The 19,848-nt window shown below is 41.7% G+C and overlaps 2 protein-coding genes across 2 annotated transcripts in view; both read left to right on the top strand.

Moving 5' to 3' along the window:
- The first annotated feature begins 4,331 nt into the window (after nucleotides 1-4,331).
- On the top strand, nucleotides 4,332-7,787 carry LOC116411711 (lymphocyte antigen 6E-like). The gene is made up of 3 exons (XM_031904507.1): nucleotides 4,332-4,405; nucleotides 5,756-5,869; nucleotides 7,626-7,787. The coding sequence occupies exons 1-3, from the start codon at nucleotides 4,354-4,356 to the stop codon at nucleotides 7,751-7,753; spliced, it is 294 nt and encodes a 97-aa protein (XP_031760367.1). The 5' UTR covers nucleotides 4,332-4,353; the 3' UTR covers nucleotides 7,754-7,787.
- Nucleotides 7,788-11,074: 3,287 nt separating this feature from the next.
- Nucleotides 11,075-19,848, top strand: part of LOC101730595 (lymphocyte antigen 6E-like) — a 59,797-nt gene continuing 51,023 nt past the window's right edge. The window contains exon 1 of the mRNA XM_031904506.1: nucleotides 11,075-11,302. The gene's annotated coding sequence lies outside the window, so the exon portion shown is untranslated. The remainder of the gene's footprint in view (nucleotides 11,303-19,848) is intronic.

Here is a 19,848-nt window from a genome sequence, read left to right on the forward strand (position 1 = left end):
ATCTTAGTTGGGATCAAGTACAGGTACTGTTTTATTATTACAGAGAAAAGGGAATCATTTAACCATGAAATAAACCCAATAGGGCTGTTCTGCCCCCAATAAGGGGTAATTATATCTTAGTTGGGATCAAGTACAGGTACTGTTTTATTATTACAGAGAAAAGGGAATCATTTAACCATTAAATAAACCCAATAGGACTGTTCTGCCCCAATAAGGGGTAATTATATCTTAGTTGGGATCAAGTACAGGTACTGTTTTATTATTACAGAGAAAAGGGAATCATTTAACCATTAAATAAACCCAATAGGACTGTTCTGCCCCAATAAGGGGTAATTATATCTTAGTTGGGATCAAGTACAGGTACTGTTTTATTATTACAGAGAAAAGGGAATCATTTAACCATTAAATAAACCCAATAGGGCTATTCTGCCCCCAATAAGGGGTAATTATATCTTAGTTGGGATCAAGTACAGGTACTGTTTTATTATTACAGAGAAAAGGGAATCATTTAACCATTAAATAAACCCAATAGGGCTGTTCTGCCCCCAATAAGGGGTAATTGTATCTTAGTTGGGATCGAGTACAGGTACTATTTTATTATTACAGAGAAAAGGGAATCATCCTTTAACTCTTTGCAGCCAAAAAATGATTGCTCTATGAGGCCACAATTTTATGGTTATTGTTTTCCATTCAGCCCCTCTCCAATTCATATTCCAATCGCTCATTCAAATCACAGTCCCATTGCTAAGGTAATTTAGAGCCTAGCAACCAGATAGCTGCTGAAAATCCAAACTGAAGAGCTCCTGAACAAACAATAAAACAACTAAACAATAAAATAAACAAATAATAAAAAATGAAGACCAATTGCAATACTCTCTACTTCATACTAAAAATGAACTCAAAGGTGAACAACCCCGTTAACTATGTAACTATGTAATTGTGATGTGTGTAAAAAGACACAGTGATTTGCATTCGAGGGTGCACTTTGTACACTGCACTTGTAAATGGCCCCTAATGTGTCCCTGGGCTTCCTGCTCCCTGTGCTGGGAAAGCCCTCACTGTGACGGGGGGGGGGCAAGGACATAGACCCTTCAATGGGCATCTTACAACCAGGTCCTCTCCAGTAAAAGCAATCAAAACAGTCAGGCCTGTTGGTTCCACTGAGAATTTCTATACATGTACAAAGGCAGGACAGGAGGCCAGTCCATTCGTAGGACACAGGAAGGTTTAAAGGGATTCTGTTTATGAGTTTTTATTACTGTGTTACACTGTTCACATTGCAAATAATTCATCTACCATTTAACCATTTTTGGAATCAATAAATGTTTTTCTTTTAGCTGTAATATTGGTGTGTAGGCACCATCTCAGTGCATTGTGCCTGAGTCTGAGCTTTCAGCCAGCGCTACACATTAGAACTGCTTTCAGCTAACCTATTGTTTCTCCTACTCCCATGTAACTGGAGGAGTCCCAAGCCGGACTTGGGTTTCTTACTATTGAGTGCTATTCTGATACCTACTGGGAGCTGCTATCTTGCTCCCTTCCCATTGTTCTACTGATCGGCTGCTGGGAGTGAGGGGGGGATATCACTCCAACTTGCAGCGCAGCAGTAGAGTGTGCCTGAGTCAGTAGGAGCCAGCACTACAAAATAAAACTGCTTTCAAGTAACCTATTGTTTCTCCTACTCAGTGTAACTGGAGGAGTCATGAGCCGGACTTGAACTTTTACTATTGAGTGCTGTTCTGATATCTACCGCTAGGTAGCAATACAGGTGTCAGGGGGCAGCAATCTTGCTACCTTCCTATTGTTGATCAGCGGTGGGGGGGGAAGGGAGGTCATGGATCTCTGAGGTGACTTCTAATATCCTTATATTTTTTTACAGGGGGTACTTTATTTGTTATAACACCCAAGTTTTAGTGAATCATGTGACAGAAATGACATCACTAAGCACCGATTATAACTGATGACATCACTAAGAACCGTTTATAAGGATAGAATTTACAGTGTAATACAGTAATATTTATGTATTATAACAGGATAAACTTCAGTAGAGGATACTTTGGTCATTATAAGCATATTGGACACAAACTGTCCTTTGGAACCGTGGTGCTCGTGCTTTATCTTAGTCCCTAGTGACCTGTGGATGATAAGGTCCTGGAAGCTGGATGTTTTGAGTAGAGGTTCAGAACTTGAATATATCATTCTTTTTAGCAAAATTTTGCAGTCTGCCAAGAGTAGAGAGACATATTTACCCATTTTGGATTCGGCAGAGCCTGTACAGTACTTTCCAAAACTCTATGGGTTTCTGCAGTAAACTTGCGTTTTTTTTCTCTTTAGAAGCTAAAGTATGTTGATTTTGGGCAGTGTTTTGTGCTGGGTTTTTCTTAACTATACAAGCCAGGAAGCCCCAGAAACACTGGCTATTCACAGTTAGCTGGAAGTCAATAAAAAGAACATTTTTCATGATGAATTTATGTTCTTAGTTTCAGCCAGATAATAGAAATGACTGGTACTTAATGCTTATATTATGTTCTGCAAAGGATATTCTTATCTTTATTTGCTAATTTGTACAAATAAGATTGTGCAAACAAATGTTGTATTTATAACATTGTGGTTTAATACAAATTCCAATACAAATGGTTTAAAAGAACAGAAACAGGGCTATTTTTCATTCTGTAGATTTTTAGAGCGCTATTTCTTCTTAGAGAAGTAGAATTCAAAACAAATTCAGGCAGATGTAGAAAGCTGAGGTTGTTTTAACCGTTATTTACTTTAATTTGGAAAATTAAACAATACCCTGAGGAAAGCGAGAGGACACACAATGGGCGAAACGTATTGCAAAGAAGTGCAAAAATGGTACTGAAAGGGTTAAAGGGCCAGTAACATCATAGTCCAACCAGCACCTACACAAACTAATTATTATATTGTTATACAACATTTATATGAGGCATTATAAAAGTCTCTCCCTGGCATTAAAACCACTGTATTGTACACAATTTCTCCGTTGCTATGGACAAAATGTTTCCCAGTTGGAATGGAATGGCTGCCCCTGTGGTAACACAGCAGCTGATGTTTGAAGTATATGTGAGCAGCAAAACCCATAAGATGGTCTGTACTAAATGTAAATACATAGAAAGCTCTTTTATTTTAGGGGTTACTTGTCCTTAGATATGATTTTGTTGTAATCTGTTGAGTGTTTGGCTTTTTATTTGCACAATAATCTGCCTCTGGCTATTGCAGCCCTTTCCTGATACTGTACATTTCTTACATAATGATTGACATAACCCATATACAGGTATGGGACCACTTATCCGGAAACCCGTTATCCAGAAAGTTCCAAATTACAGAAAGGCCATCTCCCATAGACTCTATTATAAGCAAATAATTCTAATTTTTAAAAATGATTTCCTTTATCTCTGTAATAATAAAACAGTACCTGTACTTGATCTCAACTAAGATATAATTACCCCTTATTGGGGCAGAACAGCCCTATTGGGTTTATTTAATGGTTAAATGATTCCCTTTTCTCTGTAATAATAAAACAGTACCTGTACTTGATCCCAACTAAGATATAATTACCCCTTATTGGGGCAGAACAGCCCTATTGGGTTTATTTAATGGTTAAATGATTCCCTTTTCTCTGTAATAATAAAACAGTACCTGTACTTGATCCCAACTAAGATATAATTACCCCTTATTGGGGCAGAACAGCCCTATTGGGTTTATTTAATGGTTAAATGATTCCCTTTTCTCTGTAATAATAAAACAGTACCTGTACTTGATCCCAACTAAGATATAAGAGGGTAGGTCCATCAGAGGTCCCCATACATGGGCAGATAAGCTAATGAATACATCTGAAGGACTCGAATTGGCATCTTAAATCTGCCTATGTATGGCCAGCTTCTCCTATGTATGGCCAGCTTCTCCTATGTATGGCTACCTGCTTAACTTCTGAGTTACTGGATAACTTTCCAACAGGACCTGCTGGGCCTCAGTACTGCTATAAGCTCAATATCCCCTGGCATTGGCTGCTCACTGTAATTGCATAGTATTATACTTATTACTATTACTATTATACCTATTAGCTCACCCAAGGGCAAGTAAAGGCATTCATTAACTTTGATGGAGGAAATAATTGAGAATTTTGGAAAACAGAAAGTAAAACTAGCTTAGGGGACAGCCCCAACAAGGATTTAAACTACATATATTTGGGGGGGGGGCATTGTAAAACATATATTCCTTGCAGCTAGTGTCAAATAGTTATGATCAGTGGGAAAGGGGAGGGTGCATGGAGGGCAGGGTGTCCCCATACAGATATAAGGGGGAACCCATAGCATAGCGACACCCTCACTGACCATGGCTGCTCTGTGTGTCTCTCTGCTACTGGCTGCTCTCTGCATTGGCACAGGTAGGTCTGACCCCCCAACCTGTCCCCTTTAGCCTCTTACACTGCCCCTTATTCATAACTCTGAACCCCTATTTGCTCAATCCTAAAGGCTCCACAACCCCTCAGTGACTGCTAATATCCTTATCATTTACAGTAGGGGGTACATTATCCCTTATAATACATGAGTGATACTCAGAGTTCCCTGTATAACTCAGCCTGCAGCCTTGTGCCTTTATATGGGGGGCACAGAACCCCTCAGTGACTGCTAATATCCTTATCATTTACAGTAGGGGGTACATTATCCCTTATAATACATGAGTGATACTCAGAGTTCCCTGTATAACTCAGCCTGCAGCCTTGTGCCTTTATATGGGGGGCACAGAACCCCTCAGTGACTGCTAATATCCTTATCATTTACAGTAGGGGGTACATTATCCCTTATAATACATGAGTGATACTCAGAGTTCCCTGTATAACTCAGCCTGCAGCCTTGTGCCTTTATATGGGGGGTACAGAACCCCTCAGTGACTGCTAATATCCTTATCATTTACAGTAGGGGGTACATTATCCCTTATAATACATGAGTGATACTCAGAGTTCCCTGTATAACTCAGCCTGCAGCCTTGTGCCTTTATATGGGGGGCACAGAACCCCTCAGTGACTGCTAATATCCTTATCATTTACAGTAGGGGGTACATTATCCCTTATAATACATGAGTGATACTCAGAGTTCCCTGTATAACTCAGCCTGCAGCCTTGTGCCTTTATATGGGCACAGAGCCCCTCAGTGACTGCTAATATCCTTATCATTTACAGTAGGGGGTACATTATCCCTTATAATACATGAGTGATACTCAGAGTTCCCTGTATAACTCAGCCTGCAGCCTTGTGCCTTTATATGGGCACAGAACCCCTCAGTGACTGCTAATATCCTTATCATTTACAGTAGGGGGTACATTATCCCTTATAATACATGAGTGATACTCAGAGTTCCCTGTATAACTCAGCCTGCAGCCTTGTGCCTTTATATGGGCACAGAACCCCTCAGTGACTGCTAATATCCTTATCATTTACAGTAGGGGGTACATTATCCCTTATAATACATGAGTGATACTTAGAGTTCCCTGTATAACTCAGCCTGCAGCCTTGTGCCTTTATATGGGGGGCACAGAACCCCTCAGTGACTGCTAATATCCTTATCATTTACAGTAGGGGGTACATTATCCCTTATAATACATGAGTGATACTCAGAGTTCCCTGTATATATTTGCTGAGCTGGGGGGGGGGGCAGTTACATGCTTCACATAATAATACATGGCTTTAAGCTGTTCTGTGTATATTAATGTGGGAATATTCTGCTTTATGTTACAGCTGTGCCCCTGCAGTGCTACACGTGTGTGGGTTCCGCCACCAACGCCAACTGCAAGATCCCAATCATTTGCAGTTCAATCCACAAATACTGTATGACTGTTGTTGGTTCTGCTTGTAAGTGCCCCAGGGGACAGTTATAAAGGTCGGGCATTAGTGATGAGCGAATTTTTTCGGCAGGCATGGATTCGCAGTGAATTTCTGCATTTCGCCATTGGCGAATTGTTTTGCAAAACTTCTATGAAAATTTGGCACGTAAAAATTCGCTGTGTGGAATTTTTTTTTGTCGCGTGTCAAATTGGGCGCGGTCACGTCAGAATGGATGCGTGGGTGGAAAAAATTAGCCGCAATGACAAAAAAATAGCCGCGGCCAACAAAAAAAACCCAGCGACAAATGTATTTCGCAAATTTTTCACCGTTTCGCAAATTTTATGGTGAAGGGAAACGAGACTGATTCGTTAATCACTATCAGGAAGTTCTGAGATTAGAAGTGTATGAAAGGGGCAAATTGAACTGAACTGATTTTGCAGAAATGTAATCTGTGGGTTCTGGCAAATGCCCAGGGGGGACCGAGCAGGGGAGAAAGCGAGGACCAGGTGGCGTCCACAACAAGATGGAGACAGTAGGGCAAGATGGAGGCAGTAGGGCAAGATGGAGACAGTAGGGCAAGATGGAGACAGTAGGGCAAGATGGAGACAGTAGGGCAAGATGGAGACAGTAGGGCAAGATGGAGGCAGTAGGGCAAGATGGAGACAGTAGGGCAAGATGGAGACAGTAGGGCAAGATGGAGACAGTAGGGCAAGATGGAGACAGTAGGGCAAGATGGAGACAGTAGGGCAAGATGGAGACAGTAGGGCAAGATGGAGACAGTAGGGCAAGATGGAGACAGTAGGGCAAGATGGAGGCAGTAGGGCAAGATGGAGACAGTAGGGCAAGATGGAGACAGTAGGGCAAGATGGAGACAGTAGGGCAAGATGGAGACAGTAGGACAAGATGGAGACAGTAGGGCAAGATGGAGAAAGTAGTACAAGATGGAGACAGTAGGGCAAGATGGAGACAGTAGTACAAGATGGAGACAGTAGGGCAAGATGGAGACAGTAGGACAAGATGGAGACAGTAGGGCAAGATGGAGAAAGTAGGGCAAGATGGAGACAGTAGGACAAGATGGAGACAGTAGGGCAAGATGGATACAGTAGGACAAGATGGAGACAGTAGGGCAAGATGGAGACAGTAGGGCAAGATTGAGACAGTAGGGGAAGATGGAGACAGCAGGGCAAGATGGGGACAGTAGGGCAAGATGAAGACAGTAGGTGCTGTAACTGTGGGAGAGTGTGTATAGTAAGGCAAGGTGTTGTAATTGTGGGAGAGTGTGTATAGTAAGGCAAGGTGCTGTAACTGTGGGAGAGTGTGTATGGTAAGGCAAGGTGCTGTAACTGTGGGAGAGTGTGTATGGTAAGGCAAGGTGCTGTAACTGTGGGAGAGTGTGTATGGTAAGGCAAGGTGCTGTAACTGTGGGAGAGTGTGTATAGTAAGGCAAGGTGCTGTAACTGTGGGAGAGTGTGTATAGTAAGGCAAGGTGCTGTAACTGTGGGAGAGTGTGTATAGTAAGGCAAGGTGCTGTAACTGTGGGAGAGTGTGTATAGTAAGGCAAGGTGCTGTAACTGTGGGAGAGTGTGTATAGTAAGGCAAGGTGCTGTAACTGTGGGAGAGTGTGTATGGTAAGGCAAGGTGCTGTAACTGTGGGAGAGTGTGTATAGTAAGGCAAGGTGCTGTAACTGTGGGAGAGTGTGTATGGTAAGGCAAGAGGGTGTCAGGGAGAGGGGCTTATGCTGGTGGGGCAGTGGCTAAATCTGGTATCTTTTCTATTGTACAGCGGGTGCAACAGCCGTCTCTAAATCCTGTATGCCCAGCTGTACTCCAGGAATATACAAAATATTGCCGGGGTCGCCACTGAGGTTTCCTGCTGCAGAACCAACCTGTGCAACGGTGCCCCTGGGGTAAAATACAGTTACCCTGCGCTGGGGCTGTCCCTCGGGTTCCTTTTAGTCCTGCTGAGAGGCTCCGCCCTGTGATTTGTTTGCCCCCCAGCTACATGCAGATATGAGCATTAACGCCCTGTGTATCCCAACAGCTACTAATAAACGTAATATGGTGCAAAAACCATGGCAGTTTGGTTTCCTTATCTACAATTTGAGCGCAGCACATTATTGGGGAGAAGTGAAGAGTAAGGGAAGAACAGAAGGGGGGGTAGAAAAAAGGCTGCAGGCTGAGTTATACAGGGAACTCTTAGGGGCTGATTTACTAACCCACGAATCCGACCCGAATTGGAAAAGTTCCGACTTGAAAACGAACATTTTGCGACTTTTTCGTATGTTTTGCGATTTTTTCGGATTCTGTACGAATTTTTCGTTACCAATACGATTTTTGCGTAAAAACGCGAGTTTTTCGTATCCATTACGAAAGTTGCGTAAAAAGTTGCGCATTTTGCGTAGCGTTAAAACTTACGCGAAAAGTTGCGCATTTTTCGCGTAAGTTTTAACGCTACGCAAAATGCGCAACTTTTTACGCAACTTTCGTAAAGGATAGGAAAACTCGCGTTTTTACGCAAAAATCGTATTGGATCCGAAAAATTCGTAAAGAATCCGAAAAAATCGCAAAACATACGAAAAAATCGCAAAGTACCGATCATTACGAAAAAAACGCAATCGGACTCCATGCGACCCGTTCGTGGGTAAGTAAATCAGCCCCTTAGTATCACTCATGTATTATAAGGGGTAATGTACCCCCTACTGTAAATGATAAGGATATTAGCAGTCACTGAGGGGTTCTGTGCCCATATAAAGGCACAAGGCTGCAGGCTGAGTTATACAGGGAACTCTGAGTATCACTCATGTATTATAAGGGATAATGTACCCCCTACTGTAAATGATAAGGATATTAGCAGTCACTGAGGGGTTCTGTGCCCATATAAAGGCACAAGGCTGCAGGCTGAGTTATACAGGGAACTCTGAGTATCACTCATGTATTATAAGGGATAATGTACCCCCTACTGTAAATGATAAGGATATTAGCAGTCACTGAGGGGTTCTGTGCCCATATAAAGGCACAAGGCTGCAGGCTGAGTTATACAGGGAACTCTGAGTATCACTCATGTATTATAAGGGATAATGTACCCCCTACTGTAAATGATAAGGATATTAGCAGTCACTGAGGGGCTCTGTGCCCATATAAAGGCACAAGGCTGCAGGCTGAGTAATACAGGGAACTCTGAGTATCACTCATGTATTATAAGGGATAATGTACCCCCTACTGTAAATGATAAGGATATTAGCAGTCACTGAGGGGTTCTGTGCCCCCCATATAAAGGCACAAGGCTGCAGGCTGAGTTATACAGGGAACTCTGAGTATCACTCATGTATTATAAGGGATACTGTACCCCCTACTATAAATGATAAGGATATTAACAGTCACTGAGGGGTTCTGTGCCCATATAAAGGCACAAGGCTGCAGGCTGAGTTATACAGGGAACTCTGAGTATCACTCATGTATTATAAGGGATAATGTACCCCCTACTGTAAATGATAAGGATATTAGCAGTCACTGAGGGGTTCTGTGCCCATATAAAGGCACAAGGCTGCAGGCTAAAAAAGCTTTTATTCAAGTCACATAACTCTGAGCAAGACCAGAGAGCAACAGAAGGTGGGACCGAAGAGGGACAAAGGGTGGGAGAGAGTGAGAACTGAGAGGAAAGTAATGAGGGAGTGAGAATGGGAAGGAGGAGTGAGTGAGTGCACTGTTCAAAGTGAGGAATTGGGTGGAAGTCAGACAGGAGGGGAAGAGAATGGAGGAAACACTGCAGTTAGAGTGCAACAGTGGCAACTGCTGTCTCTTTAAATTATAAATGCCATGTTCTGACCTAGGAAACTGTAGATAATATACTGTATATAAGCAATGTGCTTATAATAAAGGCATAAAGTTTTAATAAAGGTGTGCCGGTCTAGTAATTTCTTTATACATTAGATTTGATTGTGCCCCCCGCCTGGTGAATTTTTTCAGTGGAGTGCAGATGCCGAAAGGCACACCCTTGGTGCAGGTCACTCAGAACCAGAAATAGATATATATAATGGTTTATTTAAACTATATACAGATGCTACTATTGCCTTATATATCTATTTCTGGTTCTGAGTCTGGTCTCTCCCATATCTCTCATGGCATAATTTGGTGATTAATGTCCTATCCCCTTTATTTGTCCCTTAACTTGCCATGTAAGTAAACTTATGTGGATTATGGACCACTCACCCTATATACCACCAACTTTTGCTCCTGTGGACTATGCACTCTTGCTGCGCAACACTTACTGTTCTGGGTGATATATGTCTTAATTCATCTTCTCTTTTTATTCTCCTGTTCTGGGGTTCTCTAATTCGGCCAATTACGTATGATATAGTACCCTGGTAAAACATAAGTAAGGTTACTTTCCTACACTGTTCCCCAAAATGATATGTTTATGAGCACAATTGATCATTAGGTGGGAGTCTCTGAGTTCAGAGTGCCTGTAACTCTAGTGGTTATTGAATCTCCCAATACAGAGTATTAATTGGGAAAGTTCCAGAGTCGCTTTTTTTATTTTTTATTTTTTACTTTTGACAACCTGGCATTACAACCTTTCCACACCAGACACTTGACCATAGCAACGCATAGACGTTACCATGGCAACACGCACCTTACACAGGGTCTTCCCCTGGAGTAGTAAGCAGCTGTGCTCCCCTTTGAACAGCAGTCCTTGCCCTGCAATTCCCGCCTCTCACTGACAGGCTCTGGCCTCCCGCCTCTCACTGACAGGATCTGGCCTCCCGCCTCTCACTGACAGGATCTGGCCTCCCGCCTCTCACTGACAGGATCTGGCCTCCCGCCTCTCACTGACAGGATCTGGCCTCCCGCCTCTCACTGACAGGATCTGGCCTCCCGCCTCTCACTGACAGGATCTGGCCTCCCGCCTCTCACTGACAGGCTCTGGCCTCCCGCCTCTCACTGACAGGATCTGGCCTCCCGCCTCTCACTGACAGGATCTGGCCTCCCGCCTCTCACTGACAGGATCTGGCCTCCCGCCTCTCACTGACAGGATCTGGCCTCCCGCCTCTCACTGACAGGATCTGGCCTCCCGCCTCTCACTGACAGGATCTGGCCTCCCGCCTCTCACTGACAGGATCTGGCCTCCCGCCTCTCACTGACAGGATCTGGCCTCCCGCCTCTCACTGACAGGATCTGGCCTCCCGCTTCTCACTGACAGGATCTGGCCTCCCGCCTCTCACTGACAGGATCTGGCCTCCCGCCTCTCACTGACAGGATCTGGCCTCCCGCCTCTCACTGACAGGATCTGGCCTCCCGCCTCTCACTGACAGGATCTGGCCTCCCGCCTCTCACTGACAGGATCTGGCCTCCCGCCTCTCACTGACAGGATCTGGCCTCCCGCCTCTCACTGACAGGATCTGGCCTCCCGCCTCTCACTGACAGGCTCTGGCTGCAACACTGGATGTAACATTTGTAACAGTAAGTCCCTAATACATTGTAACCGCTCCTAATTATTGCAACATATGCCTAGTGTGAACTCCCTATTCCTTCACTGACTCTAAGGTACTTAAATTAACTTTGCAACAAATCTGTGATGATGTAGCTGATGTTTTTTTTGTTTTGTTTTTTACACCATTTGAGCTGTTTTGTTACATTTAACAGCATACAATGTTGCACTTTCCTGAGACACAAGTGCTTCAGAATCTCCTGTATATAGTTGTTATATGCCGTATTTATGTTATATGTGTATATATTCCCTTTTATTTTTACTTTTTTAGCCGAAACGTTAGTCTTCTCAATAAACACCAGATTAATTCTATAAGTCCTGTGAGTGCGGATCTCTTCGCTGCTGTATATATATATATATAGATCAGGCACTCACATCAAAATGTGAAAGATACTGCCTGGGTGCAGGATCACAAGGCATAGGTATAAAATGTATAAATACCGCACTCACAGGTCTTATGAAAACAAAAAATATTTATTGGCAAAAGTCCAACGTTTCGAGCACCAACTGTGCTCTTCCTCAGGTTTGTCCCTGAGGAAGAGCACAGTTGGTGCTCGAAACGTTGGACTTTTTTGTTCTAATAAATTTGTGATTTTTTCTGCAAAGTCCCTGTGTGTGCGGCTTACTGTCTGTGGAAAAACATTTTTTTGCCAGCACCTTGGGCGTTTGGACTCTTTTAGGGTGTGATCTATTTGGTTCTGTATATATATATATATGTAAAAAATGCTGATGCACACCAGGAAAATTTTATAAAAAAAAAAGATACTTAGTTTATTTAGATCGATGTTTCGGTCCTCACCCGGGACCTTTAAGGTCCCGGGTGAGGACCGAAACGTCGATCTAAATAAACTAAGTATCTTTTTTTTGATAAAATTTTCCTGGTGTGCATCAGCATTTTTTACATATTTACATTGTTTATCTGATTTGCACCCAGGTTGTTTTCCCTATAAGTGTGTGCCTCAGCCTTTTTCTATATATATATATATATATATATATATATATATATATATATATATATATATATATATATATATATATATATATGTATAAAACCCAAGTTTTTCAAGTTCAAAATTTATTGTCATATACAAATAACAATGAAGCATCATTACTGTAATGAAATTTTTTTAACCATGTTCCTCCCAACTTTACATAGACAAAAAAAAAAATACAAAAACCCTCCCCAGTTCCGCTGCCCTCGCTCTGTTCTTGGCTTCCTGCTTCTTCTGCTCAGAAAGTCCTCCCTGCATCCTGATTGGTTCCTCCTACTGTCCAAAAACATATGCCGGATTAAAGAATATGTACCGGGATTATTCATTGGAGATGTTAAAGAAAAACACTTTGTGAAACAAAGGCGAGACTAAGTGCAACAAGCAGAAAAATGTAGGCCCTAGGGGGCGCTACAGCTCCAGTAATTACAGAGTCCAACAAGCAGCGGAAAGGGGCACTTCTCATTCACAAAATGCATTGCTTAGAAATAATACATCTGTCGTGTACAATCTTGCCTCTCCCCTGCTCTACACCAGTCAATCACTAGTTAATCACTGCCACCAGAATAGGTTACCAACTACCCACTGTACCCCCCTCTGTACCCTCCCTCCTAAAGTCTCTGTCCCTGGCAGTGAAATGGTCCTGCTCTGTACCAAACACTCCAGCACACAACAGGCTAACTAGTGTAAACACACACACTCTGTGCTAACATTTAGGGGTTAATTAGCATTCAAATGCTTGTTGCTACGCACGAAACACTTGAACAGGTTAGCTATATATATATATATATATAGAATCCACATCTCGTAGGAAAGAACCGCACTCTCAGGGCTTAAACAGCAAAAAATAAATTTATTAAAGAACAAAACCTGACGTTTCGGCTGTGGCTACAGCCTTTCTCAAAGTTTTTTTATATATATATATATATATATCACAACAGGTAAAATTGTGGTATAATATCAGAAGAGATACCATTACAGTGCATACGGTTACAAAATAAAATAGGATTAAAACACAAAGAAAACCCAAACTTTACTAAGTAGTCAGTGGCCTGTGTCCCTTGATGTAAAGGGGAATAGTGACCAACAGTATTGGTAATGATAATGACTGAGAGGTCCCTCCAGAATTTATGCTGAGTTTGAGAAACACCTTCTCGTTACTATGTATAAAGCCTGGGGGTGGGGCACAGGGTTAATTCATTTACGACTTGATCTGATTTATAATAATAGTTATAACCAGGGCTGCTGGCAGAAATTACAGGGCCCCGTACAACATAATTATCAACGAGTGGCAGGTCAGTGGCAGCAGGAGGGTCCTGGCGTGGGCGGCCATATTGTATACTGTCTATAGACATAGGAGCGGTAAATGCGCCTTTCCAAGCTTACGTCACACATGTGCGCATAGTGTACAGGTTGTGTCGCTCATTATACAAACGCCTGTGCCCCAGTCTTGCCACCCACACCTTACATTTACCACCTGGCTGGCATTTACCAACTCCGCCAGTGAAATACTTGATGCCATTATTAATTTGTAAATACGCAAAAAACGAGAAAAAAGAAAACGTGTGCTTAATCCGTAAGGTTACTTCCCAAATTTGGCATACACAAGGTGTTTTCCACCTAAATTCCTGAATTCACAACACATAGAAAAGTTTTGTGTTTCTGCCTATAAGATTTAACTTTTATTTAAATACCATTAAAAGTACCCATCATAAATACTCAAAATATCAATTAATTATAAATTGGTTAAAAGGCCACCTGACCAACACAGGTCATAGTAGAAATGGTTTAATTATTACTTTGGTAAGTGTTAACTAGTCCTAAAAGAGACGAAGGTGCAAATGTGGGGAGAATGGAGGAAACCGAGAGAATCACCCAGAGGAGATGAATCGTCATAAACAATCACCCACAAAAATTAACCCACCCTATTAACTCACTCTAGTGGGAGTGGTGAGAGTTAAGAACTGTATATTCTGTTAATCATATCCAGGTACTAGGTAGCGGTTCTCGGCAGTACAGCACAGAAGCACAGAGTATATATATGACACGCTCACTGCCACGCTCGAGTACCTCACATTATCACCTTCACAGCGTTTAGAGCAGGTGCGCCCAAACCATTAGCCCCGCAGACCCAACAGCGTTCATCATGTCAGGCCCGTACCGGTGCCCACCCGCTCATATGCAAGGCCCCTGTGCACAGGCTGAGCGCTCCCTTTAATTACGGGACAGTCACTGCTTGCCTCGCACTACCGCCACCCAGTCTGTTAAATGAACAGTCCTCCCCCAGACCCAAAGCGGCTATCACAGCCGCATACCTCTCAGACAGGAAAAACCTGTCCTTGAGGGAAAAACTCTCTCCGTGTCCCCCACCTTCCCTTGCAACCTTCAATGCCCGCCCAACGCGTTTCGTCACGCTCACGTGACTTCTTCAGGGGCTATCTATGGTTCAACTACTTTACTATTAGTTGTATATATACTCTGTGTCCGAGATCGCCATCTAAAGGCCACAAAACATATTTATTATCTAAATTCTAAAACGGAGTTTTTATATATATAAAACTCTAAAATTCTATCCATAATAGCGGGGAGAGAGAATAAAGCAGGGGAAAAAGGTAAAAGACTATACTTGGAGGTTGAATGGTCCTAATAAGGGGATCATAGTCATACAGGCTATCATCTTTTCCGTATGAAGGGGGTAAATGTGAAGCCCTCATTCAGACCTAGCGGAGCTCTTGATTTTAATCTATGAATCCACTCACATTCTTTTTTCAGCAACAGATTATTTATGTCTCCCTTCCTTGGTCCCAATTTTACCCTTTCAATGCCAAAGAAAGATATGGCAGTCACATCCGAACGATGGAAGTCCCTTATATGTCTGGCAAGTGGAGTTTCCTTCTTATTATTGATAGTACCAATATGCTCTAAGACCCTCTTACGCAATTCCCTAAAGGTCTTTCCCACATATAACATGGGACAGCTACATAAGCCTACATATATTACTCCAGCAGTGCGGCAATTAATAAACTGCCTAATTTCAAATTTAATCTGGGAGCCAGGTCTTTGGAAAAATTTCTTTGGTACCATATATTGGCATGCTTCGCATCTGTGGCACCTATATGATCCCACCGTCGGGGTAAGGAAATGTGATGGTGATTCCCGCCGCTCACTTTAATGGCTATGTACCAGGATGTCTCCCAAACTAGTAGATCTTCTTGCTACTAAGGATGGTAGGTGGGGCAATATTGGTCCTAAGTCTCGGTCCCCTTTCAAAACACTCCAATGTCTCTGCATAATAGATTTGATACTTTGCCACTGATTATTATATGTGCCAACGCATCTAATATCAGATTGCTTTGTTTCCATATCTGGAGCCTTGTTGGAGAAAACAAGAGTTTGGCGATCCGATTCAAGTGCCCTCTTATATGCCCTCTTGAGCCAGCGTTTTGGATAACCTCTTTGGATGAATCTATTTCGTAGATCAATTGCTTTGATCTTAAAGTCATCTAGATCCGAGCAATTTCTACGTAATCTTAAATATTGTCCCACTGGTATCCCTCTTTTTAATGGTATAGGGTGGAAACTGGAGAAGTGTAGGAGACTATTAGTGGAAGTTGGTTTGCGATAGATTGTGGTAGAGATTGATCCTTGTGAGGTTACTGCTAGACTCAGATCCAAGAAAGGTAAACATTTACTGCCAAAATCACTGGTAAAAAACAGACCAAAGTCATTCTTATTAAACTGAGAAAGCATACTGTCAAACTCATTTTTATTTCCCTGCCAAACAATCAAAATGTCGTCCATATATCTCTTCCATAACAGAATCTTATGGAGAAAGGGGTTTTCTGCAGAATTAAGGGCACATATTTCCTCCCACCAACCTAAATACAAATTTGCATAGCTGGGGGCACAAGAGCTCCCCATTGCGGTTCCCCTAATCTGATGGTAGTACCTCCCATCGAAGAGGAAGTAATTATGCGTAAGAACAAAATGTAAAAGGTCAATCAAAAAAATTTGTTTTCTCTCTATCATATTTTTTTGTAAGGAAATATTTGCTCCCTACTAAACCCAGGTTGTGTGGGATACTTGTGTATAACGCCTCTACGTCAATACTTATCAAGTGACAGGACGAATCTACTTTAACCTCTTGTAATTTTTGAATAATGTCCTTGGTATCCTTCAAGTAAGAAGGCAACTCCAGGACACATGGTACCAAATATAGATCAATGAATTTGCTCACATTCTCTGTTAAAGAACCATTCCCCGAGACAATTGGACGTCCCTTAGGTTTAGCAGTTTGTTTATGAACTTTGGGCAAACAATAAAACGTCGCGATCGAAGGATGTTCGTGAAACATAAAAAGAAAATCCTTCTTAGAAATAACTCCTGCATATTTGCCTTTTTCAAGCAGCAGCTTCAAACTAGCCAGGTAAGTGGTCGTGGGATCAGTGCTCAAAACTTCATAACTATTTCGATCCATAAGTAAGTCAGAAACCATTGCTTTGTACTCCGATTTCTCCATCAGAACCACATTTCCCCCTTTATCGGCCGGTTTGATCACTATATGTTCACAGTTTTTTAACTCCTCTAAGGCCATGGTTAAACCTAATGAGAGGTTGCCGATGCCTCTAGTAATTTTTAAATTCTCAATTTCTGAGGTGACCAGATTAACAAAAGCGTCTATATGTGAGTATGACGCAATGTTAGGTGTAAAGTCACTTTGCTTTTTATATGGGCTCAACACCCCTCTCAGGTCAACATCATTGTCATTTTGTAATGCCTCAAGTACCCTCAATGTCGGTAAATCATCTCGAGTTAGGCCCAATTTCCGCATTTCCTTATCCTCTTTATTCTTAAAGAACTTAAACAGTGCCAGTTTCCTGGCAAAAAGGTTAATATCTTTTATCCACTCAAATTTATTTATGTCCTTATTCGGGACAAAATTAAGACCTCTCTGTAAAAGTTCAATATGGTTATTGTTCAGTTTAAAAGAGGATAAATTAACCACCTGTGTTTGTTGAAGTGAATGTGTACCCGAGGCGCTATGCAAGGTTGGGGAAGGGGTACTCATCTGCCCCTCCGTCCTCTCGTTCTCCGATACCCCCAAGTATTTCTGTCTCGTAATTTTGGGGCAAGTTGCTCTGTTGGGGAGCCTTCTGGGGCCTCCCCTAAAAAAGATACCTCTTTTCGTCTAATTCTGCCCCTGTCCGTTTTTAAGATGGGTCTCAAGTTCCCATCGTCGCTATCACTAGTTCTATATCTTTCATCATCCGAAGAGGAGTCAGGATCTAATACTGGTCCCTGATATTTGTGACCCATACGTTTTGCAAACCTGGTATATATATTTCCCCTTTCATAATCCCCCCTATCTCTCATAAATTTTTTGTGTTTTCTATCCCGAATGTATTTACGAAAACTCTCTATAGAGGATTTTAATTTGAGTTCCAATGGTTCAAAGGTAGGGTTCTCACTTAACACCTGTGCTTCTTTAATCGCATTATCCAGCTTTAAATTAGATGATTCTAGGTTTTCGATTTCGTGTTCTAGGAGTAAACCCATCAGCTCAAGGGAGCATTTTGTTAAGATTCCCTCCCACCGTTCACGAAAGGGCTCCGAAGTTATATGTGAGGCGGGGGTAATCTGTAATCTTAAACCCCTCGGGATCATATCATGTTCCAGATATTTTTTCAGGCTCGTTACCTCCCACCATTTTCTAATTTGTTCTTTGTAAATTTTAGTTAATTTTTAAAACGTTCCTTTAATATCTGCCGTATCCTGTTCCACTACTAATAGATCTGCTTGGAATGCCCCATCTGCCTCTTTTTGCCAATCCTCTAAATTAATAGGTATGGATAGAAAACCCGCCATGATGTAGAGCCCCTGCTTATTCCCTCAACCTGGTAATAATTGAGTATAGACACTGATGTTGTTAACAATTAACTATTAGAGCTCTAATTCCTTGACAATACAGATTTCTTTTATTTTAAAGTATTATAACTGCACACCTTCTTGGAATTGAATCCACTCGAGCGTGGCAGTGAGCGTGTCATATATATACTCTGTGCTTTTGTGCTGTACTGCTGAGAACCGCTACCTAGTACCTGGATATGATTAACAGAATATACAGTTCTTAACTCTCACCACTCCCACTAGAGTGAGTTAATAGTGTGGGTTAATTTTTGTGGGTGATTGTTTATGACGATTCATCTCCTCTGGGTGATTCTCTCGGTTTCCTCCATTCTCCCCACATTTGCACCTTCGTCTCTTTTAGGACTAGTTAACACTTACCAAAGTAATAATTAAACCATTTCTACTATGACCTGTGTTGGTCAGGTGGCCTTTTAACCAATTTATAATTAATTGATATTTTGAGTATTTATGATGGGTACTTTTAATGGTATTTAAATAAAAGTTAAATCTTATAGGCAGAAACACAAAACTTTTCTATGTGTTGTGAATGCCATTATTAATAGCAGAGCCGGGCCAGGAACCCTAGGCAACCTTGTCGGCTTGGCCACCCACTGCCAATGGGTATCAGGCCGGCCCGCACATCAATTATTATTATTATAAAACAGCTTTTAATGCAATTTAATCTATTTATGGTTTTGCTTATTAATCAAGGGGGCCCTGCTGTGCTCCATTAATGTGGCCATTTGTGCTAAGATCGTTTGGCCCGATATGCCCACTAAGGTGGATGATAGGCTAATTCGATCGATGGGCATATGAGCCATCCGACAAAGGACTGCATCAACGAGCCCATGACTCCCAAATGTCCCGATTTTCGTGGGACAGTCCCTCTTTTGACAGCTCAACCCGCAGTCCCGGATTCTTACTGAAAAGTCCCTCATTTCCCTTTGATCTCCTGCACTGAAGCTAAAAAAGATACAAATTTAATTAAAAAGTAACTTTTGGCAGAGAGCCCAGAAATCTTAATGAGCTTCACCTGCACTTAGATACAGTGTTTCTCACATTTAATTAAAAAGTAACTTTTGGCAGAGATCCCAGAAATCTTAATGAGCGTCACCTGCACTTAGATACAGTGTTTCTCACATTTAATTAAATAAGTAGCTTTTGGCAGAGATCCCAGAAATCTTAATGAGTGTCACCTGTGTTAAGATACATTAGGGCTGATTCACTAAAGTGCGTTAAAATGTGCACTATTTATAGCGTGCAATAAAAATTTAATTGCGTCTAAATTTTCGCCACTTAACGCACGATTCACTATAAGCATACTTGCGCTAATTTATGCGTGATATTGCATGCGGCATTTACCGCATGTGCGCTAATTAACGCCTATTATTATGTGCGCTAATAGTCGCCACGTATAAATAGTAGCCACATATAAATAGTAGCATATAAATAGTAGCATATAAATAGTAGCCACATATAAATAGTGCATATAAATAGTAGCCACATATAAATAGTGCATATAAATAGTATCATATAAATAGTAGCCGCATATAAATATTTATATGCTACTATTTCTATGATACTATTTCTATGCGGCTACTATTTATATGCTACTATTTATA

This window comes from Xenopus tropicalis, chromosome 6 (genome assembly GCF_000004195.4).
Source record: "Xenopus tropicalis strain Nigerian chromosome 6, UCB_Xtro_10.0, whole genome shotgun sequence".
Taxonomy (NCBI): Eukaryota; Metazoa; Chordata; class Amphibia; order Anura; family Pipidae; genus Xenopus; species Xenopus tropicalis.